The sequence below is a fragment of the Erithacus rubecula genome (genome assembly GCF_903797595.1).
Source record: "Erithacus rubecula genome assembly, chromosome: 6".
Taxonomy (NCBI): Eukaryota; Metazoa; Chordata; class Aves; order Passeriformes; family Muscicapidae; genus Erithacus; species Erithacus rubecula.
The window spans coordinates 45676362-45703555 of record NC_136688.1 but is presented as its reverse complement, the minus strand read 5'-3'; the positions used below and the strand labels follow the sequence as shown (position 1 = coordinate 45703555).

General features: G+C 38.9%; 1 protein-coding gene across 2 annotated transcripts in view; it reads left to right on the top strand.

Annotated features, from left to right (window-relative positions):
* Positions 1–1342: 1342 nt before the first annotated feature.
* Positions 1343–27194, top strand: part of BTBD7 (BTB domain containing 7) — a 50566-nt gene continuing 24714 nt past the window's right edge. For both annotated transcript variants that reach the window (XM_079309563.1, XM_079309562.1), the window contains exons 1-3: positions 1343–1482; positions 19372–19557; positions 24340–25419. In XM_079309563.1, the coding sequence (XP_079165689.1) occupies positions 19476–19557; positions 24340–25419 (1162 nt within the window). In that variant the 5' untranslated portion in view covers positions 1343–1482; positions 19372–19475. The remainder of the gene's footprint in view (positions 1483–19371; positions 19558–24339; positions 25420–27194) is intronic.

Below are 27194 nucleotides of genomic sequence, written 5' to 3'. Positions count from 1 at the left end.
GGTACAGGGCAGACATGGAAGTCAAAGTTTGTGAGGCTCTCTTATACTACAATGTCAGAGAACATATAAATAACTAAGATGGTTAAAACCCAGAGGAGTACATAATACTGCCTATAAACCCAACTGCATTTTTCCTCTGTTTTAGGCTGAAACGAGCAAGAAAACAGTCTAATATATGGGCAAATATATTAGAGGTTGTTTTATCCCCAGCTCCTTGGTAAGCTGCTGAGCACTATGGGATGCTGTGCCAAGTGGTAGTTAGGGAGGTCTGCAGCTTTCAGGCAAGTTAATTACAGAGATGGAGTCCAGCAGGATGCCAAGTGGGAGGAAGGCTTTCCTCCAGAAATGGACTGTCAGCAGAATCAGGAGGGGATGTAATCAGTCATAGCTTGCTTTTACCAACCAAGAATGATCATAGATTTGGCTTCCAGCTTGCTGAGTATTTTCTAGCATGTGATTTAATCATATTTTTGGCCCATGCATGGAATTCTCTCAGACCTTCTCATATACAGACATGTGGTGCTTCATTCTTTTAGTGGGCATAAGTTGTTCAGTTCACTGAAGAGTTTTTATGCTTATAATAAAATGCTGATACATGTTTTTGGTCACTCTCACTGATTTAGCAGACAGTGATCTTATAGACATGGTAGCAGATATGTGCTGATCCTGACTGTATCAACATGCACCTTTTTTTGAAGAAAATCTAGTGTGCATGGTACCAGCAATTGCTAAAAGCATTTTTACTGCTGGCACCTACTTCCACCTAGACGAGTGAAATACTTTCAATACTTTTGAAATTTCACATGCTGAGGTTATCAGAAGTTGGAAAGGTGGTGGGAGTTTATTTCCAGGTGAGCAGTATATATTCCTAGTATGAACAACAGAACCGGAATTGGACTGTGGTCTGCCTCTAACAAGCTCATAGCAGTTTGGCAAAGCAATGAGACAGACATAGGCTTAATGTAAGCGGCTTACCTTAGTCTCAAGGACAAAGAACATGTGCTGACACACCATTTACACTGCAGACACCTCTGCATCTGGGCATGGCAACAAGCTTGGGAGATATATCACACAGAGCAGGCAGTGCACGTTGGAACGGGGATCGCGTGGAACACACGCCGAGCTCCGCTCTTCCCTGCACCAGCTGTGCGGGGAAAAGAACCGAGAGCCCCGACCCACCGTGACCCGCCTCCCGCCCCGCGCCGACCCCTCAGCCCCAGCCCGGCCCCGGCCTCCCCTCAGCCCCGGTGCCCCCGCCGGCCCCGCCCCGTGCCCCGCCCCGTGCCCCGCCCCGTGCCCCGCCCAGTTCCCCGGACCACGTGGCTCGCGCGCCGCAGCGCCGCGGCCGCGCAGGCGCCCTGCGCGCTCCCGCTGCCCGGCCGAGCCTGGGGCTCGGGAGCAAAATGGCGGCGGCCGGAGCGGGGCCGGGCGGGAGCGGGCGGCGCTGAGCGGGAGGATGGCGGCGGCGAGCGGCTGCCGGAGGTGAGGCACCGCGGGAAGCCGGGCTGGGAGGGGGACGCGGGCTTGGTGTCACCACGGCGGAGGGGAGGGGGCAGGACCGTCGACGCCCCCATGGCGGGGCTCGGTGCGCGCCCCGCCGGGCCGGCTGCGGGCAGCTTGTCCCGCCGCGCCGCTGGCAGCCCGCAGCTCCGCGGGGCCGCGGGAAGGAGCCTCGCTCCCCGTGCCGCTCCCGGCCCGCAGGGTCCGCGGTCCGGAGCGGCGGCGGCGGCCTCGGCTGTGCCTGTCCGCGCTGTCGGGTCCTGCCTCGCCGCCCCTTGCCTCTCTTCTTCCCTTCCGCCCGGCGCGGCTCCCGCGGAGCTGGAGAGGTGCGCGAGCCGCCCCCCGCAGGAGCTGGCGCGGGGCTCGTGCTCCGCCGCTGCCCGTGCCGGGCCGGTGCGAGCGGCCGCGCTCGGGCTCCCGCCGGTGCCGCTCCGCCCGGCCCGTGCCCTGGCCTGGGGGCGGCTGTGACCCGGGACTCGCGGGTTTGGTCCCGCTCCTCTCTGTGCAGGTGTTACCGCGCTGTTCCTGGAGAAACTTGGAGAGCTCTCTAGGTGATGGGCTCGCTCCTGCCTCTGAAATATTCCTGCTGCCAGAGGGATAAGTGCTTTTCTCTTGGTTCGTGTTTCTACTTGCTCTTCCCCGCCAGCCCATTTGAGGCCGTTGGGTGAAAGATGACACACATGTCGACTACTAACATAAAATACGATAGTAGGATAATAAAATACGTGTTGATGCAATGATAGTTTGTGTGAGAATTTACCTTAGGCGGTGTAGCATCGCTTGAGGCTTTGCTTCAAACCAATGTAATATAATAACAAATTTAAAATGTTTGGCAGATACACCACTGCGATTTGATCACCTCAGGTTTTGCCGCATATTACATGGTCTGTTTTCATTTAGAAAGGGAGAAAGTAAAAACAGTAGCTCAGATTAAAAAAAAATTAAACCTTGTAACCCGTGTTGAGACACTGAAAAGCTTGAGCAGGTAAAGCTTTACCCTCTTTGTCTGAAAGATCTTAGGGAAGAGGATGAGTCTTCTAAGCTTCCTTCACCTTTACTGTTACAAATCTTTCATCCTAGTTCTGTATTAGTATCCTTCACACAGAGTGGGGGGGGGGGAATTTCTTCTTAGATCTTTCTCCATTTGAATCTTTTGCTAAAAAATTCAATGAAAACACTTCTTCCTCCACCCCTTGTTGACTAAGAGTCTACTGCCAATGTAACAAAAATTATTCTGTAGATGTTACCTACGAGGATGTGGAGCAGAAGTCTGTTAGTAACGCTGGACCGTGATGTGTACAAGACAAGGTCTGTGTGCTTGTAGAATATCTGTATGAAAATAATGTACTGAGAACATACGGATTGTGATGTTTTCTCCCTTTTTGGAATAATTTATCAACTAGATAGCTAGTCTCAGTTGATGGGCTGAAGCATTCTTGTGCCATTTAAGAACTTGCTACTTTGCTGTGTCAATTAATGTCCTGTAAACAGTACTATCTGTTCGTGCTTATATGTAAACATGTGATGAATGTCTCAGTAAACTGAGCTTGTATCTTAAGTTTCAAGAAAAAGCTGCCAATTGCTCACTGGTTTGTATTCAGCTCTAAAATCAGACTTGAATAGTTGGTCTGCACACAGGTAATCTTGGAAATGGAGCTCAGTGTTCTGTGTCGAATGTACAGCCTGTGTTTGTTTTTGTTCATTGGAGATGAAAACAGCTGTTGAACCCTTTGTATTTCAGCTCAGCTGCACTAAGCATTGTTTTACCTGCTTTCAAACTTTAGCCAATCTATGAATGGATTTGACATTCTAATCTAGTTTGTGTGCTTAAATATACAAGGGGCACGGTCACAAGTTGTCTTGGTTCATTTACTGTGGCGTTGTTGTAATTGTTGCCATTTAAAAAATCCTTACATTAGTAAGTGAATTCTCTTCATATGTCCAGATTCCCTTGCTGAGTCATAGATAAAGTGGTGGTATAATGCTTATAGCTGGCATGGACTGATTTGCAAAGACTCATACATGAAAGAATAGAGTTACTTTTATAAGCTCTCCTGAAAGACTTGCATGGATTTGTCATAGTGATTTCTAATCTTTTTTCCCCTCTTAATTTTCAAGCTGAGAAGCTTGAAGTCTGATGAGCTCCAAACTTTGTGTTGTGAAGCTGTGTTGCTTGCTGTTAAATTGGAGTAGAATGTGCTGCCTTTGCAGACAGCTTTTTAAATTTAATTCAGTGAAACTGCCAGTGCTTGGTGAATTAACAACAAAATATTGAGTCTTCGTTTTGAAAGCGACCTTTCAAGTTGCTGCATACATAGTGTCAGGTTTACAGATTAATTGTCACTGATGACAAAGTTTGTTGGGGGTGAATTTTGGGCTGAGACAATGTCTCCTTCTGTCCTGTTAGCAAGCTGCATTGGTGGTGTGGTGTCTTGGGGTCCTGCACACGACCATAGGAGGAGGTGGGACACTAACCCTGCTTGCTCCTCTGCCATCCTGATACTTGTTTGTCCTAGATACACCAGACCACATGCAAGAAAAAGGGAGTTTATTCTGATGTCTTGGGTGTACTGTGGTGACTGAGATAGTTGTGGCTGGCTGCCTTTCAGAGGCAAGCTGTGAGATGAATGAAAACATCCTACAAACATATTGATGGGCTGTGTGTAGTTCACATTAATCAATAAATAGATCTATAAGGAAACTGAGATTGCACTTAAGATGAAATAACTGTATTCCTAATGAGACTGATGAGAATCTGCTCTTACAGCAAATCTTGATAGAGAACTGCAAATTTTAGTATTAACTCTAAATTTCTTTTTTGTTTCTTTGCTTTTTCTTAACATACCTATATGGCTTTTGATTTCTGTTGCCAAATCAATGGCTTTTCCCATTTTCTCACACTGGTCTGGAAACCTGATGCACAACTTTATTGTACATGCAGTGGGGACCAGGAATTGTAGTTCAGATGTGTCAGATGAGCTTTCAGTGAGTCATCTAGCTATTGCTTTGTTTCATTTCCCAGGTTCTTTGAAGGATAAGTCTTGTGAGTATCCGTAAATCTTTAGATAGAAGCTGTAGTGGATTTTTAGAATGCTCTTTCCTGTGTTGGCTTACCAGTATGCCTGAGCTATAAGAAGGGACTGCAGATGCCACATTTGATTCTAGTCTTCCATTTTACACCCATCCAGTCTGTCCTGCATGTCTCCCAAGGAGGATACAATCAGTAATGCTGCTTTCTGTGTAATGAATGGATGCTAGGACATGTAATTTGTTATTATAATATGATTATTATATTTTGTTTATTTCAATTATTAAACTGTCCTAATCTCAACCCAAGAGTTTTACTGCATTGTTTTTTCTTTGCCTTCTGATTCCATTCCCTATCCCACTGGCAGAGGAACCCACAGTAGGAAGGACACCTATGAGACTCTTGGTAGATGCTTAGTGGCAAAATTGCTGGTTTAAACACTTTCAGTCCACTGCTGCTTTTCCTTACTTCCTGCACTGTCCCCTCAGCTGTGTTGGTAGGGCTGTTTACATGGCTTCACTCGGAAACATTCAGGAAATTGATCTGCATGAAAAATAAACCACTAAAGCACGAAATCACTTCATGTCAGATCCTTCATCTGGGTCAGCACATTGCTGTGCAAAGTCAGTTTGCTCTCACAGTGAGAGCTGAGGCCAAGGAGGTAAAGGGGATTGGGGTGGAGCTGGTTGCTTGCTGTGTTGGATTTAAGTACATACCTAACTATGTACTTAGTTAAATTTAAATCTGGTTTGTTTGCTCCATTGTGTGCAGGTGTTGTGCAAGCTTCCACCAGACACTACTGAATATGAACTTTAACTGCTGGTGGCCTTGCAGATATGTCCAGCCTGTTGGGGATTTTCTATCATCAGTGGGTTTAAATTGGTTATTTAGATTTTTGAGTGCTGAAACATGCAAGAAAAATTTTAACAGCAGTCAAAACTGATTAAAAAGGAACTTTCAGTACTAAGTGTAGAAGTATAGTGTTTTGGGCAACATCTTCTTAAATCAGTTTTGTGTTTCAGAAGTATCTTCTAAGTGATCTTACTTTGTTTTTAGAACTTTTGAACCGTGTGCTGTTACCTGTATAACTGACTGTTTTCTAAATCCTGTGTCATCTTTGTCCTCAGATTTTGTCTGAATTCAGTGGTCATTCATACTTTATATTTTTTATGGCACTCAAACATCATTGTATGTTCAGTTATTCCTGTATTAAAAAGACTGGATGTTTTGTATTCATCCTTGCTTTTCTTTCCTATTGTACCCTGTTTCCAACCCACTGTAGTAAACAGTGAAGGATAGAATTTAATTTTTTAAAATCTCTTTTAAAGAGTACCTTTCTAGTTCTGCAGTTATTGTGATTCCCCTATTGTTAAAGAGCCTTTTTATTTGTACTCTCTCTTCTTTCTTACAGGATCATTTCATTATGGTAACTTGTAGCTTTTAAGATTAATCTCTTTTTCTTCATCATTTCTGATCTTTGTCATTATCTAGTGGGAAGTGTTTTGGAGAGAGATCAAGCTAGTTAAGATTCCTCTAATTTGGAAGCCTTGTCCAAGATCTGTTAAAACTTAGTCTGATAACTATCAGGACATTTTACCATTCTGCTGATGATAACAATAGCTAAACTAGAAGGAGTTGATGGAACCAGTAATGTAATAAGTGACTGCTGCTTGGTTCCTTAGTTTGGATTATTATTTTGTGACCCAGAACTTGCAGAAGCTCTGTGGGATCAGTGGAGCTGCAAAATGTATCTGTGTGTGCTTGGCTGTGTATTTTACATTGCAGTTTGGGTGAGAGAAGATTGTTCTCATATTCTGCCACTGAGATTTTAATCAAGGTTTCATATACAAAAAAGCATTAATACCAGTGTCTTGTGAAGGCATCCAGCATGAGTAAAACTTTATACCTATTTATATGAAAATTGAAGTATTTTTGAGTGACTGAGTAGATCACAGTGCATTAGTGAGAAACTGAAGTGCTGCTTTGCTTATCATCTGCTACTTCAGATCTCTGTACTGCACTGAAGAATATAAAACACTTCTGTAAATGGGTAGGTTATTTTAAGTGCTTTAAAAATAATCAGAATGAGTGACAAAAGTTTCTTTTCATGCTTTTTTTCTCCTGACCCCAATATTGGAAATGCTGCTTGAGAGCTGATTAAAAGCATTCTAACTTAACAAATACAATCAGAATGCAACAAGACAGTATTTTGTGGACTGGCGCTCCCTTATTCTTTGATCTCTTTTGATCTTCTGCTTTAGCTTTTTTCAAATGATGATTCTTGATGTAAAGGTGGGGGAGACTGTTAGAACTGGGTTTGCTGTGGATTTGGTGATTTTTTTTTTTTTTTTACTTTGTCTAGAAAGATGTCTTATTTAAAGCCTTCCTGCTGCTCTGATAATTATAGTGCTTATCCACTTAAATTCTGCAGTGTATAGGATGAGGTTGTGCTGAAGTTCTTTTTACATGTGGGGGTATTTAAAGATTTTTCTCATGTACCCAGATGTATGTCTTGAAATACATAAATGGCTAACAACCTCTAAAGCTGCTTGTGATACTTAACTGAATGACCAGAAGATTTCATCTTGAAGAAGGAAGGAGTGTAGGCATATACACAGTGGAATTTTGTATTATCCCTTTAAAAACCCCAACGAATCCCAGACTAACAAAGCACGTGAATATATTAAAGGCTGATGTCTTGTACCTCGTCCTATACTGGACATCTCAATTTCATATATTCTGAGAGATTAAATGAAATGTATATAAAATGTCTAGCATGCAGGTAGATAAGATGATAGGTTCATGGATTTCTTCACAATCATTCTAATAGTGACTGCTGTTCTCTGAAATACATGTCATTTTAAGTTGAAAATATGTTTGTCAGTCTATAATGAGGAAGTCTTTGAATTTTTTTTTTTTTTATTATACCACCGAGACAAGCAAGGTATAAGAATGCTGAGTTGACAAAATGCACGCTGGAGATGGGAAGCTTTGTGTAGTGATGGCCTTGGTACTGAATGAGGAATAATCTAAACTGTGTAGGTACTGAGAGGCAATAGTTGTTACTGGTGAGCTGGATATAAGCACCAGAATTTCTACAAAGGGATGCATGTGACAGCATGAGGAGCTACTCAGTGTCCTTGTCAGCCCCCCTACACTCCCAGTGTATCAAGTGGCTCCATCTTCTCTGCAGTTTATTTTCATGAGTGATTAGCTTATCTAAATTTTGGATAAGAATGTGTGTTTACTGCTTTAAATTCTCAAATCCTAGCTTGGCAAATAGTTGTCATTTTTAGAGGGTTTTTTGTACAGCCAAAGATAATATTGAAGATAATAATTTGATGCATCCTTTTTTTAAAATACATTAAAAGGTACATTATTTAGGTCAAAAAGTACTTCCTGCTTATTTGGTCAATAAAATCTCTATGGGGTTTATTCCTCCATTAAGCACTCCTGGAAATGTATATTTGGACTTGAAATGCCAAAATACCCTTCTAACGCAGTAAGGTTAACATACAGTATAAGACCTATCTAATTGTATTTCTAGTTCTAGGCATGGATCTGAAGAGCTGGTAACCTCTGGTAAAGTGTCTCCTATATGTATTTCTGCACTGCATCAAAGCTGCTTGTCTTTAATTGCATTTGACCACAGTCTTTGATGTTATAACTGGGGCAGTTACTACTTGAAGTTGGTTTTAAAGCTTAAATTACATGTCTTCTGAAAATGATGTTAATCAGAAGCACAGTATGTTACAAACTTTCTAAAATAGCTGTTCATACTACTCAGGGCTTTTCCAAAAGCATAAAATTTGTCCTGTCTTGTTCTAAGTTTCTCAAGACATTTGAATTTCTCTGCTGAGAAGATCTGAGGTAATTTTGTTACTGCATAATTTCTCAGTTAATTACTGGCTCTAAGTTTCCCCTTTGGATTAACAGATTTGTGCCAATCTAGGTATTTCCCCACCACTAACTTGGGCATCTGCTGTCCTTTCTCCTTCTTCCCTTCTTCATTAATTCTGTTTTTAGTACCAATTTATTTTTGCTGGAGAATTAATTTGGAAAATGCCATATTTTGTGACTGAGTGTTAGCTGCATCAAAGCTGATTGTATTAGGCACTAATGATCTTCAACTTCAATGAGGGTGCTTTTATTTAAATCTTGTGGATCTGGAGTTTCATCCTTGTTTTGTGTTTGGAAGGAAAGGGAACTTGCTCTTTTTTCCACATATACAAGATTAATGTGTTTCCTTATTGAAATGAACCTTTTATTTTTGTTCATCAGAAAACTGATCTAGCTGAGAACTATTCTGTTCATTCAACATGAATGGAGAGTTGAGTGGGAAAGATTATCTAGGTAGAAAGGGAAGGGACATTGTTTTTTTATCTGTACATTAATGAATTTTTCAAATAATGGAAGAATCAAAGGAGGTTTGAGAAGTAGAGCACAGACTGGCAAAGTCTCTGCATTTTGCCCTTTCTTTGAATGTGAAGGAATTTTGGTATTGAGGACAGTTGAGCATGAGAAAGATGGAAAAAAATTGGTCTAAAATTACATTAGGAGCAATGGTTTTCTTTAATGGAGTAACTTCTGTAATTTGTGCAATGCAACAATCTTTTGGTTTCCTTCTAAAAGCTTTGTTTGATTTCTTTGAAAAATCTGTTTTTCTATTTTTTTTTTTTTTTTTTAGTATTCTGGGACATCTGAAAAGCTTCAAATCTTGTGGGGAGAGAAGGAAGAGCTAAGACATATCAACACTCTGCTCAAAGGGCAGATTTGCCTTTACAAATAATTAAACAAAAACCACTCCATAAGCTTTTCTAACTGCAGCCTTTAAAAGTCTGTGTTCATGAGTTATGTGTAGATATTGCTGAATTAATTAAATTAAATGTGTACATGATTGGTGTGTGTGTTTTCAGAAACAACGTTATGTCAACATGTGTGATGCTCTTTTTGACTGTTCTGTAGCATGAATATGCAAGTTTTACAGAACAAAAAAATGCTTTGAGAGTGCAGAGAGATGTTGCAGGAAATGTGGAAGACATAACTTCCTTTTCTTGCCAAGGGGAAAATGTAAACAAAGCTCCAAGTTAATTGTAGGCTAAGTACTAGTCTGGTTTTCTGACTAAGCCTTTCCTTCCTTAATTGATTCCTTTTATCGTTGAGAAAGTATATTTTCTGAAATAAATTCCTGTTGTTTTGTGCAGGACATTCCTTAAAGCTTGTAAGCATTTAGTTCTTGCTACACTTTTATGAAATCTAAATGTGGGTATTAATGAAGGTAACTACTGAAACTGAAGTTACTGGTGGGACTTTTGAGGGGAAGTATTGCAATATTAGTGTATTTTATTACTGTCTTCAAAATGGCTGAAATCTTTGAAGATTTCAGCATAGAAAGATTTCTTGGCATCAGATGTTATGATATAAATGTTAGTTTGTGAAATCATTATGATTAGTTGGTGAAATCAGAATCATGGTTCTTTAAATTTTCTGCTGCAGTTAATGAATTTAAATTAACCATGCAGAAGAGTCTAACCAAAGGAGACATTTTTAGATGTGTAGATTTTTAAATAACTCTTAAAATCTTAGTGTATACAGATATAATTGATTTATAAGAACAGGTATAAGATCATTGTGTTAGTTGTAGGGGGTTGTCTTAAAAACCTCTAAATAAAGGAAAATGTTCTTTGGTTTTGACCAGGAATTTCACCCTTGCTCAGGGAGGCAGCAGTGCATAACCAGTTTACATGGTCTCAAATAAGTCAATCGTTGTATAAATACCATGTACAATCAATTTTACAATTTGATTTTCTATTTTTTCTGCAGCAGTGAACAGAATAGACTTGGGAGTGACTGTGAATATTAGGAGACGGGGAAGATACAAGTGTCAACACTGGTGTGAGGCCAGAGTGACTTGAAGAGTCACTCAGAAAGAACAGAAAGGATGAGTACAAGGGTGTAGTTTTGTGGAGTTGGGAGGCAGTCTAATAGGAATAGTCTGTTCTCTTCATATTGAGAGCTGTGAGATCATGTTCCAGTTTTAGCTGCCTGTAAGACAAACATACTGGAGTTCCCTCTTCCTGTGTGTTATCTGCTGCTCTCCAGCAGTGGGGTGATGGATCAGCCATTTGAAATAACTTAGTTTGTGGCCATATAATCTCTGTATATAGTGTGAGAGGAAGCAAGAAAACCCCTTGGAAAGATGGAGTGTGGAGGAAAAGTACAGTTCCCCTGAAGTTTGACTTTAGTGGTGGTACCAGATCACCCTGATGTACCTGTGAAGAGCTGACAGGCACCGAGTCCTGCATGCACAGTTAGCTTTTCCCTGTCAGAGGACATGGCATCATCTTTTCTCTGGCATCATCTGGCTTCCTTGAGCCATTTGGTAAACTGGTGCATGGAGCTAATTAATAGCTGGTAGCTGTGGTGAGCGCTGGTGCTGAGGAAATGTGCGTGGAACCAGTGTAGGTGAACCAACTTGGATTTGTATACACCAAGTAATGCATTCTGAATCCAGACTGTAACTGTGGTTTTGTTGGATGCCAGACTTGTCGTGGCTTGTGTCTTGCTGTTGAAAGTATTCAAACTGTAGCTGTAATGAGTCAATTTTATGGCTCTGACTTAATGTCTTCAATGAGGAAAATCACTGTTCCTTTAGTAAAATTCCTGATGTCTAATGAAGTGACTGGACTAGATTGCCTTTTGAGTTCTTTACCACACCTTCTCATGTTTCCCCTTCTAGTTTTTCTGTTGTATATAGATGTACCCATTAGTGTTAAAAGTGTAAGTAACTATTCTAGCCAATACTTCAAAACTGCTTTGTCAAAGAGAAGAGGCTGAATGGGTGAAGTTGCTGTTGTGTGATGACAAAGGACCCACAGAGAGGATGGTGTACAGAAAAAAAAGAATAGTGGTATTAAGGCCTAAAGTGTAGAGAAAATTGTTTTGGATATATGGCAATATTGGTAATAGCATTTTTTAGCCATAGGCAGGGGTTTCAGTGGAAACAGATAAGCTGTGTGTTGTTACCAAGCATCTTGGAAGCTTGAGTATAAAGGAAGAGTACTGTATAGAAACACTGTAGTCATGAGGAATGATATTCCAAGCAACAGAAATACCACAAGATGTTGTTACTGATACGAGAACTGGCTGGCAGGATGAAGAGTTGATTGCAGCCAAATTAAGATAGAAGTAATTTTTCATCTGGTCTATTAAAAGAGGCCACTCCAATGGAAAGGCTGATCAGTGTCTGAGTCCAAGACTTTTTCATTTGCTTTCATGTTGAAGCTATTGTGAAAACCCCAAGCAGTGTCATCACCAGAGATGACTCAGGCTGTGGAAGTTAATATGGGAACTAAAGCTGAGTGATCAAAAGGTTGCTTTTTTGAAGGTGGGTTGAAAATACTAAGTCATAAGATAGGATGGAGTACTGCTTGCCTGCTTACACAGGTAGAGCACAGTGTCTGGGATTGTCCTGCTAGTGACTCAGTGACTCTCAGAGGCAGTGTGAATGTAAGTGTGCACTGAATTTACAAGCACTGTGGTGTACAGGAAGCTCCCACGTCCTCATTCAGAGTAAGTGGCTTTTGTGAAATAATTGGGCCTGGATAAAAAGGGAAAATTACTCCAGCATGAGGAAAACTGTAGGGTGTATAGATCTTCCATATGATTAGGGTTTGAGCCAAGATTTTCCTGTCTTAGTAGATTTGCTAATTGAATATAGGATTATGTGTTGTGGCTGGATCACAGCTTGAGCAAGAGGGGGAATTCCCTTTTTTAGTGAAACTGGTATCTTTGGGGGTGCTCTTAGACTAATTAGAATAAAATTCTGTGGAGGTAGAAGACTGCAAAGATGAAAGACTTCTTGCCCTATTCCAGAAGAAGCAGCAATCCTGTTGACAGATAAAAGGTACAGTGATAAGAAGCTCATGACATATGCTCTATAAAGGTGGAAGAGCTTTATGTGGAAGGCTATTGCTTCTGCTTCACTTCTGCCTTTTCCAGGGGGGAAAGGAACAGGTGACCATGGGTATTGCTGTAATAATCTCTATTATCTGGAAACACACTGAGGAGGGCAGTGGTCTCACCAGACCAGTATTTCACCTCAGTATCTGAAGCTGAATGTAGCTGAAATCTCCATAAGTTAGGTCACTGCCTGACAAGACACAGTGTTGGCCTGAACTTAGATGGAAAGAAAAAAAGCAGACTATTTTTAAAAAACAAAAATTTTAAAAAGTCTGTTCCTTTTTCTGAGGTACTTTTTGTGTAATTTGGAAGTTCCTTTTTCTGTCTTAGCCAACTGATGTGTTTATATATCTAAACTAAAGAATATTCTTTTTTAAAAAAGCATGTGGGTAATTTCTGCTCAGAAGAGGCCTTCTGAAACACATTTAGACTACTCAAAATTTATCACAGTATGTCAGACTATGCTGCAATTATTCTAGATTGGCTAAAATGAATTATCCTCATTTTCCTGTAAATGGATATGTTCATACCAAATTACTCTGCTTAGTGATATTGATAAAGATTTGGTGAATAGGATTTCTCTGATTTTCCTGTAAAGTAGATTTAATGATGTTTTTTTATCTAAATCAGATAATGTTCCTTTCAAGTTAACTTGTGAAGAAGTGGAGAGTTATTGAAGAATACATGCTGTTATTTCACTTCAAGAGAGTCCTAGAGGGTCATAAATGAGCTCTTGCTCATTTGACTGAAAGAAGTGTTTTGAATTCATCTTCAGGAACATTAGTTAAGTCTTTCATATGAATGTTATCAATCAGAATAGACTTCTGGTAAATTAGTGTGTTTTTGCAACCAACTGGAAGAATCACTGATGTGGAGAGATGAAAATTTATTTGCCAGTATATGAAGACATTTAAGTTGCTTGGGAGGAACAGCTTATTCCATGCAAGATTTTACTGCTGTAATTCAGTGAGACTCAGTGTGCTTTATGTGTTTGAATTTTTTAGCTGCTGGAATTTTTTGTGTTTAGAGGAATATAAATATGTTGATGTGCCCTGCCTCCACACTGTTGTCAGTGATTTGACCTGTCAGTCCCTGTTAATGACATTATGTATATACTTCTGCAATGTGACATGTTCATATCATACTTGAAATTGCTTTCTTGATCACCAGAAATACTACTTTGAGTGCTGTTTTCAAAGACAGCATTGAAAAGATTTTTTTTTTTCTGTAAGTTCTGTGGGTTTTTTACAATTGTTGAAATGCTGCTCAGTGTTTTCAATTTCTGAAGTGTGCAAATCTTCAAGACTATACACCTGTGTGCTCTATTTGAGCATAATTCTTTTAACTTTCGCTCTGATTCCTCAGAGAAAACATTGAAAATCACTACAGGTTTTTGTTGATAGGTTTTCCCCACTAAAACTCAGTCCAGACTAAAATGCAACAAATCTAGAAATAAAAAGCTAGAACTATTGGTGGTGGTTTTATCACCTCCATTTTGAAAGAATATCTTGATGGAGAAGCATGCTACTTCATGGAAGAGAAAATGCTGTAAATTTCATGCTTAACTATAAGAAAGGGTTCTTTGTGATAGCTGGAACACATGATTCTCAGCACAGCACTGAGTAATGCAGTCACTTTCGTAATCTAGTTATATCTGATTTTTCTTACCCTCTTGAGCTGGTAACTGCTGATGTGGCTTAAGTTCTCGTGTTTTGCTTATTGGATTTTATTCTTTCTTTCCAGTGCAGTGAATAACAAAATAACAAAGATTCATTAGCCCATGTCATAAGGAATATTATCCATTTCTTATTTTTGTACAGAACTGATCCAAACCACAACCTTTCAGCTGTTTCAGTTGCATCTTACTATTGTATCATCCAGTTAATTTTGAATAAAGGTTGATTGCATGACTGGATTATAAAAAAGAGTCGAAATAGGCTTTGCCTGGATTTGCATGTGTGTCAGGCATAATCAGCTGAGCCTTCAAATTTCAGTTGTTTCCTTTGAACAGAGAATCACTTGCCAGTTGCACAGTTCCTTTCAGGTACACTGTCCCATATGCATTCAGTTCTTAGTGTGTATGCTTCTCAGATTGGAGACTCTACCTCATAAAATCTGAGAGTGTGCCTGTACCTCTGAGTGTCTCATCCATGGAACGAAGAGGAAGGTCAGGACAGGTAGCACTTAGTCCTTGTCAACTCCTCTTACTTGGAGAAGCACCTTCCAGTAGCACAGTAAGAAAAGGAGGTAGGTATTCCATGTACATCTGAACAAGCAGCTGGAACTCCAGGCACAAGCAAGTTTGTTTTTAAGAGCTTGTGCCTTTGGATGGTGTTGACTTGTAATTCCAGCATTGTACTGGATTATAACCAACGTGGCCAGGGCTAGCTCTGAAAACTTCTCTGTGGATGGGAACTTCCTTCTGTTCTTGTGAGCATGGGATTGTTCTTGAATCACTTTGTGATGGCTCAGATCTCTCTGTTGGTCACTAGACCACTGTTCCTCCTGAGGCACATTCATGATGTTAAGTAAAGCTGGTGGGATATATTTTGGGCATGATTGCTGTAGTCCATTAGCATGAGTTCTTTCTGTTTCAGTTATTGATCTGCCTAGCTTCTATGGAAATAAGTTTGTCCTTGCTGAAGTTTAGTTGATATGTTTTCTTACTGGGGTTGGTGCTTTTTACTGCTGGATCTTGTCATCTCATCTTGCAGTAAAGTTGTGCTTGTTACTTGAAATGAACTGTTTGGGCAAAATAGCATAGCACTTTTGGTCTGGATAAAAACCTAAGCAAACATGAGTAAGTTATTCTTATGATGCCTGGGTTGTTATTTACTCCTAGTAAATTTAAAACATGTTAGGTAAAATGGAAACCTGAAATACTGTGTTGGTACAGGTATGTGCATGTACTTGATATAATTTCCTACTTTGGTTTTAGTATTATGCTATTGCATAATCCTATGGCAGCAACTGCAAAAGTTCTTAAAATTTTACTGAGGAAAAATAAAACGGTTGTAAAACCTGTTGTAGCACTCCCTACCTTGCCCTTTTTATTAATTGAATCCCAGTGATTTACAGGAAATTTTATGAAACGTTTGTGTTGAGTGATGATATAAACAAGTGTCACTATTAACCAAAGTCCATTCTGTACAGAGAGTTTTTGCTAAATCAAAATTCTCAGTCCAGGAATATCTGGCTGTCAGCCCAGATACCTCAGATGCATGTCATCTAGGTTCTTAGGATTTAGGTTCAGTGTGACAAATATTGGGAAGACTGAGAAACTTATTTCAGGTACTGAAACCTTTAACCAGATTTGTACTTATTTTAAATTTTATTCTGTATATCAGTATAATCTGAAAGTCACTTTTGTGCTGTTTTGTAGGATTTGGAGTGGTAGTTTTGATTTCTATTAACTTCCTTATTTCACATAATTCCATGTACTTTTTCTGCAGTACAGGCTTTTTTAAACAAGCTTTGACATAGTTTAACACTTTTCCTGTGTATGTGTGAATGTTGGTAACACATCTGTGTGTGTATCACTACTCAATAAACTGGTTCATTTGGTCAGCAGATGTTGAATTTAGTTTCATTTTGGTAATGCTTGCGAGGATGTATGCAGACTTTTAATAAAAAAGAAAGGAAAAGGTCACCTGATGGTAATTTTTAAAACAAACAAAATTCTATGGCTGTATTCTGTGGCTAAAACACAGTTAAAAAATTCTTCAGATAAGCTGAAATAAGGGAACTTTCGGTATGCAGGATAACTTCTGGAAGAAAAGATTAAATCCTTCTTTCCTTTTGCAGCTAAAGATCTAAGTGTTTGTGATTTGGAGGTTTTTTCCTTCATTTGTACATTCCTTTCCTTTTACAAGTGCCTTTCACTGTGGAGAAGCTGCATTCTTGAATTGGCATTTTTGTGGAAGCTGAGTTATATTGACTAGACTCAGCTAGTTATGTGCTAGACTAACTGCTGTTCGTGTAGGCTGTGTTTAGTACAGAGGCTGGAGTGGACAACAGCAAAACAAACAAAAAATGGCATCTGAATCCAAGAGTGGTTCAAGTGCACTTTGCTGTCAGAAGATGGAGTTGTGCACATATTCGTGTGATGCTGTAACAAACAAATTGGGTGACTCATACTGTTTCAACTTTTTGTTTAGGTTGGCTCTAATGTGGGTCAATTTCTCTGGTTTACAAAACAGTTGGGACAGAACAAACAAGGTAGGAAAAGTGGTTATGAGAATGAAGAGAGGAAGGCAGGGCTTCTTCCAGGACAGAGTTCATCACTGATGGTAGCAGAATTGTTTGGGAAATGCAACATGGGTTATATAATATTGGCTTGTAACATTTAGTGCCATATTAAAAAATAAAAGAATGTACTTTCAGTTGATACATGAGGTTAAGAACAGTAGTGGAACTAAAGCTATGCTTTATGAACTACATAGCATTTAAAATCAAGATGCCAAATACTCTTAAGAAGTCAGCCTGCACACACATGGCTTAGCAGTGTGTGGAAGTTACATATTCTAAATTTAATGAGTTTGTTCTGCAGGATACTCACTGGGGCTTAATGTGTAACAATGTTATTGTGGTAAGCCTTCAAATAAAATAGTTTTATCTCTTGTGTATTTTAGGAATCTTTTATGATGTTACTTTTTGAGTTTATTTAAATCCTGGTTTGCAAATTCAAGCATTGACTGGTAATGGTATTGAGCTGTTCCATATATTCCTTCCATCTTTTGGCATGTATTTATTCCCAAGTGGAAGGAGGTGGGAGGTATTAACCTCAAACGTGGGACTTGGTTCTATATATTGAGAACTTACCTATTAAAAAAAAGGCCAAACATTTTTTTTCTTCCCTCTTTTACTTAGCTCCTGGGCTCTTTCCTGTATCAGGAAGAACTGAAAACTCTTTTAGACATCTAATAGACAAGTTACCACACTGCAGCCAAATGCAGAAAAGTGGAATAACAATGGCATTATTCCAGGACTCAAGTCCAAATGAACTAAGTCCAATTTTAGGTGAGAAAAATGGAAATTGTTGGGATATCTACTCAGGCTATAGCTTTTACCTGTGAGCAAGTTAGCATTTTAACTGAATTAATTTTAACCTTATCTTCATAAGGTTTGTCCTGGGTGTAACTAATTCCATCTAGAAATTTACACCACATTTAAGCAACATATTCTTGGTGCATACAGAAATCACTTGGAGTGTCACTGTTTTAATGAATTTCTTTTCCCAGTGTTTTCTTAAGTCGGTGAAGTTTTTCTTAAATGAAGTAGAGATCCGCACCATATGGATTGAGTAATCTTTGAATAGCTTATTTCTTCACATGGGAGAGAATGAGTGCATGCTAATGGCTAAGAGTGAGCTGATCCAACAGCTTGTGTTTGCTGAGAAGGTTTGCTGGCATTCTCTGGTGTGATGTTGCCTGTTTTGCGTGGGCTCTGGTTCTATCTTCATCCGGAGCAGGCTTCTGTTCATGGCTTTTAGCTTTGTTTCCTGGTGTGTAGCAAGCTGAATCTGGAGACAAGTTCAGGATTGGATGCAGTTGAGATGACCTGGCTCTCTCACTGGGGAAGGCAGGCATGGGAGCTCCCTTTTCTCATTTACAAGCCTGTGGGTTGGCTCAGGTTGGCTTGAAAGCTGCTGTGGTGGTTTTGTAGCTGTCTCCTGCCCTAGCAGAATTCCACTAGTGCTCAGCAGGCTGCAGCTGTGTGAATATGCACCCTGGAATATGCACACGCCAGAGCAGCAATTCTGCCTGATGACCATGTCTGTAAAGCCAGGTTTTCAAACCCTTCCCTACTCTTCCTCCTCAAATCCTGGAGCACTTGTTCCCCTCACCTCTGTGCCTACAGTAAATTGCAGCCTTTTCCTTCCTGGCCTGTCTCTCACTCTCTGCTCCCCAGGAGCTGCACTGCACATTTCCTTGAAACATGCACTTGCATGTCACTTTCTTGGCCAATTTAACATGCCAAAGACTACCAAGAAAGTAAAAAAAAAAATCATAAGCATGTAACAAATCTATTTGTGTTCACAATATTCAAGGGAATCTGAAACATTCTTAGTATAGATTTTAGCTTTGTATCACTCTTTATCTTCATGTTTGTATTTTGGAAGGGGGCACAAGTGTTCCGTTGAGAGTAGCAGTTCTTCTTGTGATAACTTGAATTTTTCAGTATTAATATTTTAACGCTGCTAATATTGGAATAAATTAGAATGTCTTTGTTGTACGTTAGCAATAAATCCTGGTTCAAATTACCTCAGAACTGGTTTCTAAGATGTTTTCAAATGCCAAAAGAAAAAACATTTAATGAATCCTTAAATGCCTTATTTTCACTATTTTAGATGTACTTTGTAGGTCTTTTCAAGTCTCAATTTGAGAAGCAGTACTGAATGAGAACTATGTAAATGTTATTAATAAAAATGCAGCTTAAATCAGCAATGAAGGTATAATCTCCAATGGGACTGGCTTATTTAGCTTTCTCAATCAGCATAATTCAGTTTGGGATTCTTTTAACTGTGTGGGAATGATACAAACAGGTATGAAAGTCTTTCTTGGTATAGTCAAAGGACAACACCTAGTCTAGACAAAGTTCTCCTTTAAAATTTCTTAGCTAAAAGTTTGATAGTCATCCTGTTCCATGTTGCAATTTATCATATGATTTGTGAATGGTTTAGAAAATTGCAGGTTATTGTGGGGGGAAAAAAAGTATTTCTGATCTTGGTTGAATCATTCAAATAAAAGGCTATCTTGAAAGTATTTTAGCTTTTGTTTTATGAAAATAACTATGTGCTGGAAGCTGAGATTATTTTTTCTAAATGACTTAACATTTAGTGACAAATAATGAAGTACCTTATTGGTGTTTTTGTTCTTCAGAAATGGAGGAACAGAACGCTGGACCTGGGATTGAAGATTTGTAAAGGATTATGGGATTATACATTGAAGAGCCAGCAGGCGGAATGCCTGAGTGACTGAAGAAAATGGGTGCTAATGCATCTAACTACCCTCACTCGTGTTCCCCAAGGGTAGGGGGAAATTCACAGGCACAACAGACATTCATAGGTAACTCTTTTCACTTATCTTGTCACTTGGGTAAATGATATGCACTGGATTTGATTTGCTTGCAGAAATGTTATGGAGAGCTTGTATTTTTCTAGGTCACCAGTTTGAATCCATTCAAGCTCAATCGTGCATGAAATTTGGGACTGTCCATCTGTTTGGCCTATGTATGCAATGAGTTGATCTACCTTTTGCCAGTACACAGTTGCCAGGCTATTTAAATAAAATAAGTGGAGTTTTTATAATTAAACTATGCATGCTAGTTTTCCCAGTTCAAGAGCAATTGCTTTCTGTTAATACTTATGCTGTTTCCTGCTCTTCCTCAGAATTTCTGTCAAACTGTGTCAGAGCATGTAAAACCCTTGATTGTCAGCATTCATTGCAGTATTGACATTGTGTCTAAGTGAATTACCTTACTGCTAGAAGGGTTATCTCTGGTAATAAACTTGTTAAAGTAACACTCTGGCTTGAAAACTGCTTCTCTTCCTTTTCCTGTTTCTATAAATGGGGAATGGGGGTACTTAGTGTCCTAACAGTATTATTTACAAGCCAGGACCTTGCTTAGCTGGGACATGTGCTGAAGTGCCCTTAAAAAGTATTTTCTCATCCTAGTCATAACTGGGGCAGGCATTACCTTTTTTGTGTTTTTCAGTCTAGTACAAAGAGACCTCAGTGTAGATCTAAGTACTGTCACACTATAAATAATAAACAGCTATGTTATGAATCTGAAAGAAGGCAGTCTCTGAGGAAAAAAAACAAAAACAACCCTGACAGCCTGAAGAATGATCTTAGCAGTAAATAACATCAATAGTTTATAAATGCTTTTCTCCTTTATGCCTCAGCTTGCAACACTGCATAAGTAGTTATTGATATTCAGTGTTACTTCTCTTTTTAATCACCACTGAAAGCAGAGTGATATACTTAGCAAAGGAAAAATAGGCTTACTTGGTACATTTTCTCTTTTTTCTCAGCTTTCATGGCATTCCTCACTCTGAGGTCTCATTTGAGGACAGACCACAAAATGTTACATTTAAGGATGTGTGTGCTGTCACAGTATGTCAAGGAAGAACTTTTAGTCCTAACATCATGGATATCCATGCTGTAAAGCTCCTCTTGAGGGTTTATATATTTTCAGTTTATCACAGCTAACTAGTAAAAGATTTGCTCCAGTCTGCATCTGTGCTTTCTGAAATTAAGCTAAAATGTTTTTCTTACGTGTCTTGGTGTTTTTTAATCTGCCACTATATTGAGTGAAGAGAAACCCTTAGAGACCTTGAAACAGGCAGATTTGCAGACTGAAACATCTTTTGAGCAGATTTGAAGAGGTTTCCAAAGCCTTCATTAAATTCCCAAGAAATTTTCTACATGATATGTGGAAGGTTTAGTTGATGCTCTTCATTATTAAACTCAAAATAGAAACCCATTATGTGGTATGTCACAATAAATTCACTGACCCCCATTACCTATGGGAAATTGTGGCTGGGACTTTTTTTGAGGAAAGCCTAAGAGAATGTGCTTGTCACCTTAGGGAAGGCACATGAGCGTTTTGGGTGAAATTCTTGTTGCAATATCTTGATATTATGGGGTTCCATGAGTGTGCTATCTACATCACATGGGTACATCTCTTCTTCCCACTTTGTGGCATTTGGCTCTTTCTCATTTCAGTTTTTATTTCCATGATTGATTTTTGTAGCAGTCTCACTAGAAGATAGGTATATTCTAAAATTGATAGCTGAGGTTTTCATCAATTGCCAGAATAATAATGTTTTAATGTTTTATCAGCTTTTACATGCTTGGGGTTTGGGTGTTTAATTCATTTGTTGGGGGGGAGGGGGTGTCTCTTTATTTTTATTGTATTGTGGGTTTTTATATGTAGAAGGCATTAAATCTATTTACTGCCCTAAAGCAGAACTGGGAAATAAGAGTTACAATAGCTACATAATATGTATTAGTTGCCTTATTCCTGGAAACTGGAATTAGGCCTGTGGGATTGTTTTAAATATGCTGCTTTACCATTAAAGCACTGCACCATGTTTCATGCTAAATGTAGGATGAATGCTGAAATCTGATAACTGATATGGCAAAGCACAGTAGTTTCATAGCATTATCTCCTTTTTTTAGTTGACTTTATCCTAGTTTGCTTACAGTTTATGAAGAGGAGATAAATCAGTAAAAATAGTGTAGTGTGCTTATTGGAAAACAATACTTTTATAGCTTAACTAGTCCTCTTCTTGCTGTTTTGTCTGCAGTATTCAGGAGGAGGATTTTACACCATTTCCTAGGGTGGTACATCTGTTCAAGATGTTTGCTTTTTTTAAAATAGAACTCTATAATTGGATATTAAAATGTGTGGGCATGCAAAAGACTAAACAGATCCCATTTTTCATTGTCAAGTTCCCAAGCAGCTCCCCTTGGCAGTCATCTGTTTCTGTAAATATTTGTCTGTCCCAAGCTGGGTATGGTCTAGGGGCATGAAGTAGCAATTGCTTTTGAACAGCATTTAATAGATTGGTGCCTTCTAGTATTGTGCTGGGGAATAATTTACTTTTTCCTACTTTTAATGCTGCTGCTTTATGAAGGAATACAGGTAGCCCAAAAGTGTTCTCCTCCAGATTCTTTCTTTGAGGGATATAGAGCTTCCAGCTGTTGTGAACCCAGAGAGGTTATGATGGTGCATCTCTTATTTCTTACAAAAAGCAGTTATGTGGTGGTGCTTTTGCAGCAGTGCTGTATCTGTTTGTAAGGGTTAATAGCACTGTTTGCAGTCCAAAGTTAAATCTTGTGAGTTGCTCAGGGTCCACAAAGGTTTGAATGGCGTTTTAGCATTTTGTGGTGATTCATGTGCAAGTAATACCTTACAGCAGCCTTCAGGGAAGAAAGAAATTGAGACTGTCCTAGTTTCTTTAGTGGAATGTTAGAGAATGTTCTGCACTCAAATTTGCCATTAGAATCCGGTGTACTTCAAATAGAAATGAGCTGGCATGTTCTCTGGAAACACGATCTCTCACTATAGAGTGACCAAAGTGTAATTATACTTTTATTGTGAAATGTACCTCCTTAAGCAAAGCAGAAACTCTATGCTTGTCTTTATCAGCAGGAGGCTGAAATCTAGTCATATCTAGTATAGCATGTGGAAGGAATTTTTATGGTGGATTTTGCAGAACAACCTCATTATTGAAGTTGTCTTGTCTTACTCCTATTATTTTCATTTAAATTTATATTCTTTTCACTTTTTGAAGTTTCAATATGATTAATAACATGTTGCCCGATCAAGCAAATTTTAAACTTGGATAAAATGATTGTTAGATGTCTTTGCTCAAATAAAGCAAATTTCCTTCTCAAAGTTTTTATTAATAGAAGAATCATAAATCCTCTTCATTGAGTGATTTGTGGGAGTTTTAATTAGCTTGACATAAAAGCCACAGTGTAAGTTTACTTAGTTATTGAGGCCTAAACAAAAAAAAAATTACAAAGCAGTTAGATTGCTACAGCTGCCTTAGTTTCAGATACAGCTTTGAATTGCTCCTCTGTCTTTCAAATTCAAGAAATACTTGAAATCACATGGTGACTAAATGCCCTGTGTTTTGTCAGACTGGCCCATAACATCATTGTTGAAATGTCACAAAACAGCATCACAGTGAATCTGCCTGAAAGAGGTGGAGCTGTGAGATTGCAGTGATGGAACAAGATCTGTGTAGCATTTGCAAATGTTTTCTTCTCATTCTTCTTTGATCCAGAAGTGAGAGTTGGGTTTGTGTACTTTCTTGTTTCTTGTCAGGTCTGAAATTCTTCACCATCTGGCTTAGAGTGAAAGCTCTGTAAATAAACTTAAATTAGAAAATAACCCTTAAGCATGACTCTCACATTAAAGCCATATTTTTTTAACTCCTCTTTTTTTTTGACATACTACTTTGGTTTTCCATTACTTGTAGAAATGCAGATTCTAATTGCTTTTATTCTCACTGAATGGCTGAATTATTAGTTCATAATATAATTTCCCTATAAATTATTTTTGAGAAGGAAAATAATTATATGCATACTTAAATTGTATAATGCTCTGTTCAAAAGAAATCTTTAATAATGCAGTAAAACTCCCATTCTCCATAAGCTTTTTGATGGTGTGTATGCACAAATCAGTATTTGTAGTTTTGTGGAAAGGAGCCCATTTTGTGTTTGGCATTATTTGATTTTCAGATGATAGGATCTTTACTTTTCTTGCTAAATTTGCTCTGAAAATAATGCCTGAGTGTTTTGGTACTGTGTTCTCTTTTTTTTTTTCTTCTGACTAATTGTCTGATGCCAGGTATGCATCTGTTGTTTTAATGGCACTTAATGCTAGAACAGAATTTGGAAACACTTTGAAGGAGAGATTGCTAGTATTTCACTGAGATATTAGGCTTAGAAAAAGTTAATACAATTACACTTTAATATTACAACTGCAGTATTCTCTTCCTGCTTAGGTAAGAGTACAGTATGTTATAGAGCTGTATCAGCTGGCACTGCTTGATACTTAAAATTGAATATATTTTTAAGAAGCCCAACCAAACAAAACAAATTAAAAAAAACCCCAAAAAATCCTGAAACCAGAAAACTATAAACTTTGTAGATGCAAATAAAAGGCTTTGTTCTTAATGGCCAGGAAAGGCTTCAGTCAGGTTTTCAGTTGTCAGATTATCTGATGTGATAACTTGCAGAATAATTGATGGAGTATTTAGATGTTATGGACCTTCCTGTTAAATTTAAAGAATAAATGTGTTCAATTTTCCTTTTTTTTTTTGCCTTTAGGGACATCATCCTACTCTCATCAAGGTTTTGGCTGTGAATCAAAGCTGTATAGCCTTGACCATGGCCATGAGAAACCTCAAGACAAGAAAAAGAAAACCTCTGGCCTTGCCACCCTCAAGAAGAAATTCATTAAGCGTCGGAAATCGAGCCGGTCTGCTGACCATGCCAAGCAGATGCGTGAGCTCCTCTCAGGCTGGGATGTCAGAGATGTTAATGCATTAGTAGAGGAATACGAAGGAACATCAGCCTTAAAGGAACTTTATCTACAAGCTAATTTGGCAAGACCAGAAGCCAGGACGCTACAAAAAGACATGGCTGAACTTTATCAATACAAATACTGTACTGATGTAGACTTAATATTTCAAGAAACTTGTTTTCCTGTGCATCGTGCGATATTGGCGGCAAGATGTCCCTTTTTTAAGACGCTGCTTTCTTCCTCACCAGAGTATGGGGCAGAAATAATAATGGATATTAACACAGCTGGCATAGATATGCCTATGTTTTCTGCTTTGTTACACTACCTTTATACGGGCGAGTTTGGAATGGAGGATTCGAGATTCCAGAATGTCGATATTCTCGTGCAGCTTAGTGAAGAATTTGGAACACCAAATTCCTTAGATGTTGACATGCGCGCACTGTTTGATTATATGTGCTACTACGATGTGGTTCTTAGCTTTTCATCCAACTCTGACCTAGTTGAAACTTTTGGTGGAAATCAGAACTGTCTAGATGAAGAGCTCAGAGCTCACAAAGCGATTATTTCGTCCCGATCTCCCTTTTTCCGTCACTTGCTGCAGAGGAGGATACGAACTGGTGAAGAAATCACAGACCGAACTCTACGGACTCCAACTAGAATTATATTGGATGAATCTATCATACCAAAAAAATATGCTAAGGTCATTTTGAACTGTATGTATACAGATGTGGTGGACCTCTCCGTTTTGCACTCCAGTCCTTCAGTGGGCAGTTTAAGTGAAGTTCAGGCTCTTGTAGCAGGAAAACTGAATATGACTAGGGCTGAAGAAGCTATGGAGCTTTATCACATAGCACTGTTCTTGGAGTTTAACATGCTTGCACAAGGTATGTAATACTGTCCTTGCTGTAGAATATATGACCTTATCAGAACAAGTTTTAGCAGTTTTGCACTGTAGAGATGCTTATTGTTAACTGTCAATGGCTGACAGTTCCTTAGAGATGGAATTTGTTTTCCATCTGTTTTTCATCTGTAAGTTGTCAATAATGCATCTGTTTTCTAGGGACAGAAGAAATGTCATGCAAGAGATTTAGTTGTATAGTGCATCATTGTTGAAGCGTGTTAATTTTATCAAGTATGTATAATTGGTCTTGATATTTCTAATGCTTTCTGTAATCCATTTTTAGGTAATTTTTCTGTAATCCAAAATCCAGTTGTAAACTACAGAGATCCTTGTTGAGAGGAGAAAATATTTAGACTTCCTAACAAGTGTCTGTATGTTAATGAGGCTGTAAACTTGAATGGCTATTTCTGTAGTTTATGTCAAAGATACCAACCCTGCAATCTTGCTGTTGTGGAAGGAAAACTTAAACATCTTAATTGCACTAGTCTTAGGTCTTTAAAGTCTGCCCCTCTATGAACAGAACTGAAGACAGGATCAATCAGTATTTTCAGACATTGAGTTTAGAAAGTTTTCCTACTTATATTATTCTTGAAGATTATTCAAATCTTCGTTATGTATGATCTCCTGACCTGAATTACTGCAATCTTAGGTGAGGTGTTCAAGCACTGGTAAGTGAAATAAGGATATTTCTTGTGGTGGCAGCTTTGCCTGCAGTTTTGTCTGTTGGTGTTTGAGCTGTTTAGTGGCCATATGATGTATAATGAAGTATGGGAATTGCTTCAGTATGGGAAATAAGAATTTTACTTGTGAGTTGAGAAAGGGAAAATGGAGCTCGCTGGTATATCAGCAACATAATTTTCTTAAACTAGTTTAATTGTTTTTTAACAAAAGTAACTTTTTACAGTAGATCTGTACATCCATAACTTCTAGCTGTCAAATTTAATTTGACAAGATTGAAACCTTATATTGTAAGCTATAAAGTAGTTTTAAGTAAAATAGGAAACTTGATAAAGAGTGGACAGGAAAGAGCAGTATAAGCACTGCAGGAAGAGGTGATATTTTTAATGGATTCTCCTAATAGTTACATGAAACCGAGAGTGATAAGGATATGAGAAAGTAATAGAACTGCTGTAGCTCATGTGGAGTTTGCCATTAGGAAACTAATTTTCAGATTGTGGTGAAAGCTGAAATAATTGTACTGCAATAAAACTGGCACAGATCAAAGGGCATGTGTTGTCTGAGGCAACATGCTACAGGATGTAATTGGGCTGTTCTGAGGCTCAGAATCATCCAATTGTAGAGCTGCCCAGGACAAAAGGGCCTCTAAACATCATAGGATCCAACCTGTCCAAGTGCTAAATGAGCCTAGGTGAGATTGTCCAGCATTCTGTCCAATCACTTATTGAAAACAGCCAGCGATGGGGACTATCCTGTGTCCCTGGGGAGATGGTCCTGGTGAAGTGATTGTTCTCATTGCAAAAGCATCTTGTGTTGACATGTTTTCCAGTGCAGCTTCCAATACTTGTTGCCCCTTGTTCTCTTCATGTGGTTTCTTGTGAGAAGGGAACCTCTGTTCTCTTTAGCTCTGCAGCAGCTCAAGGTCTGGGAATACTGTGACAAGGTCCCCTGAACCTTCTGTCCTTCTAGGAGAAGAGACCTAACTTCCTTCAGCCTTTCCTTGTGGGCTGAGTTCTCCAGTACTTTGATCAACATCATGGCACTCCTCTCTTGTCTATCTGCATCTTTCTTATTTTTGTT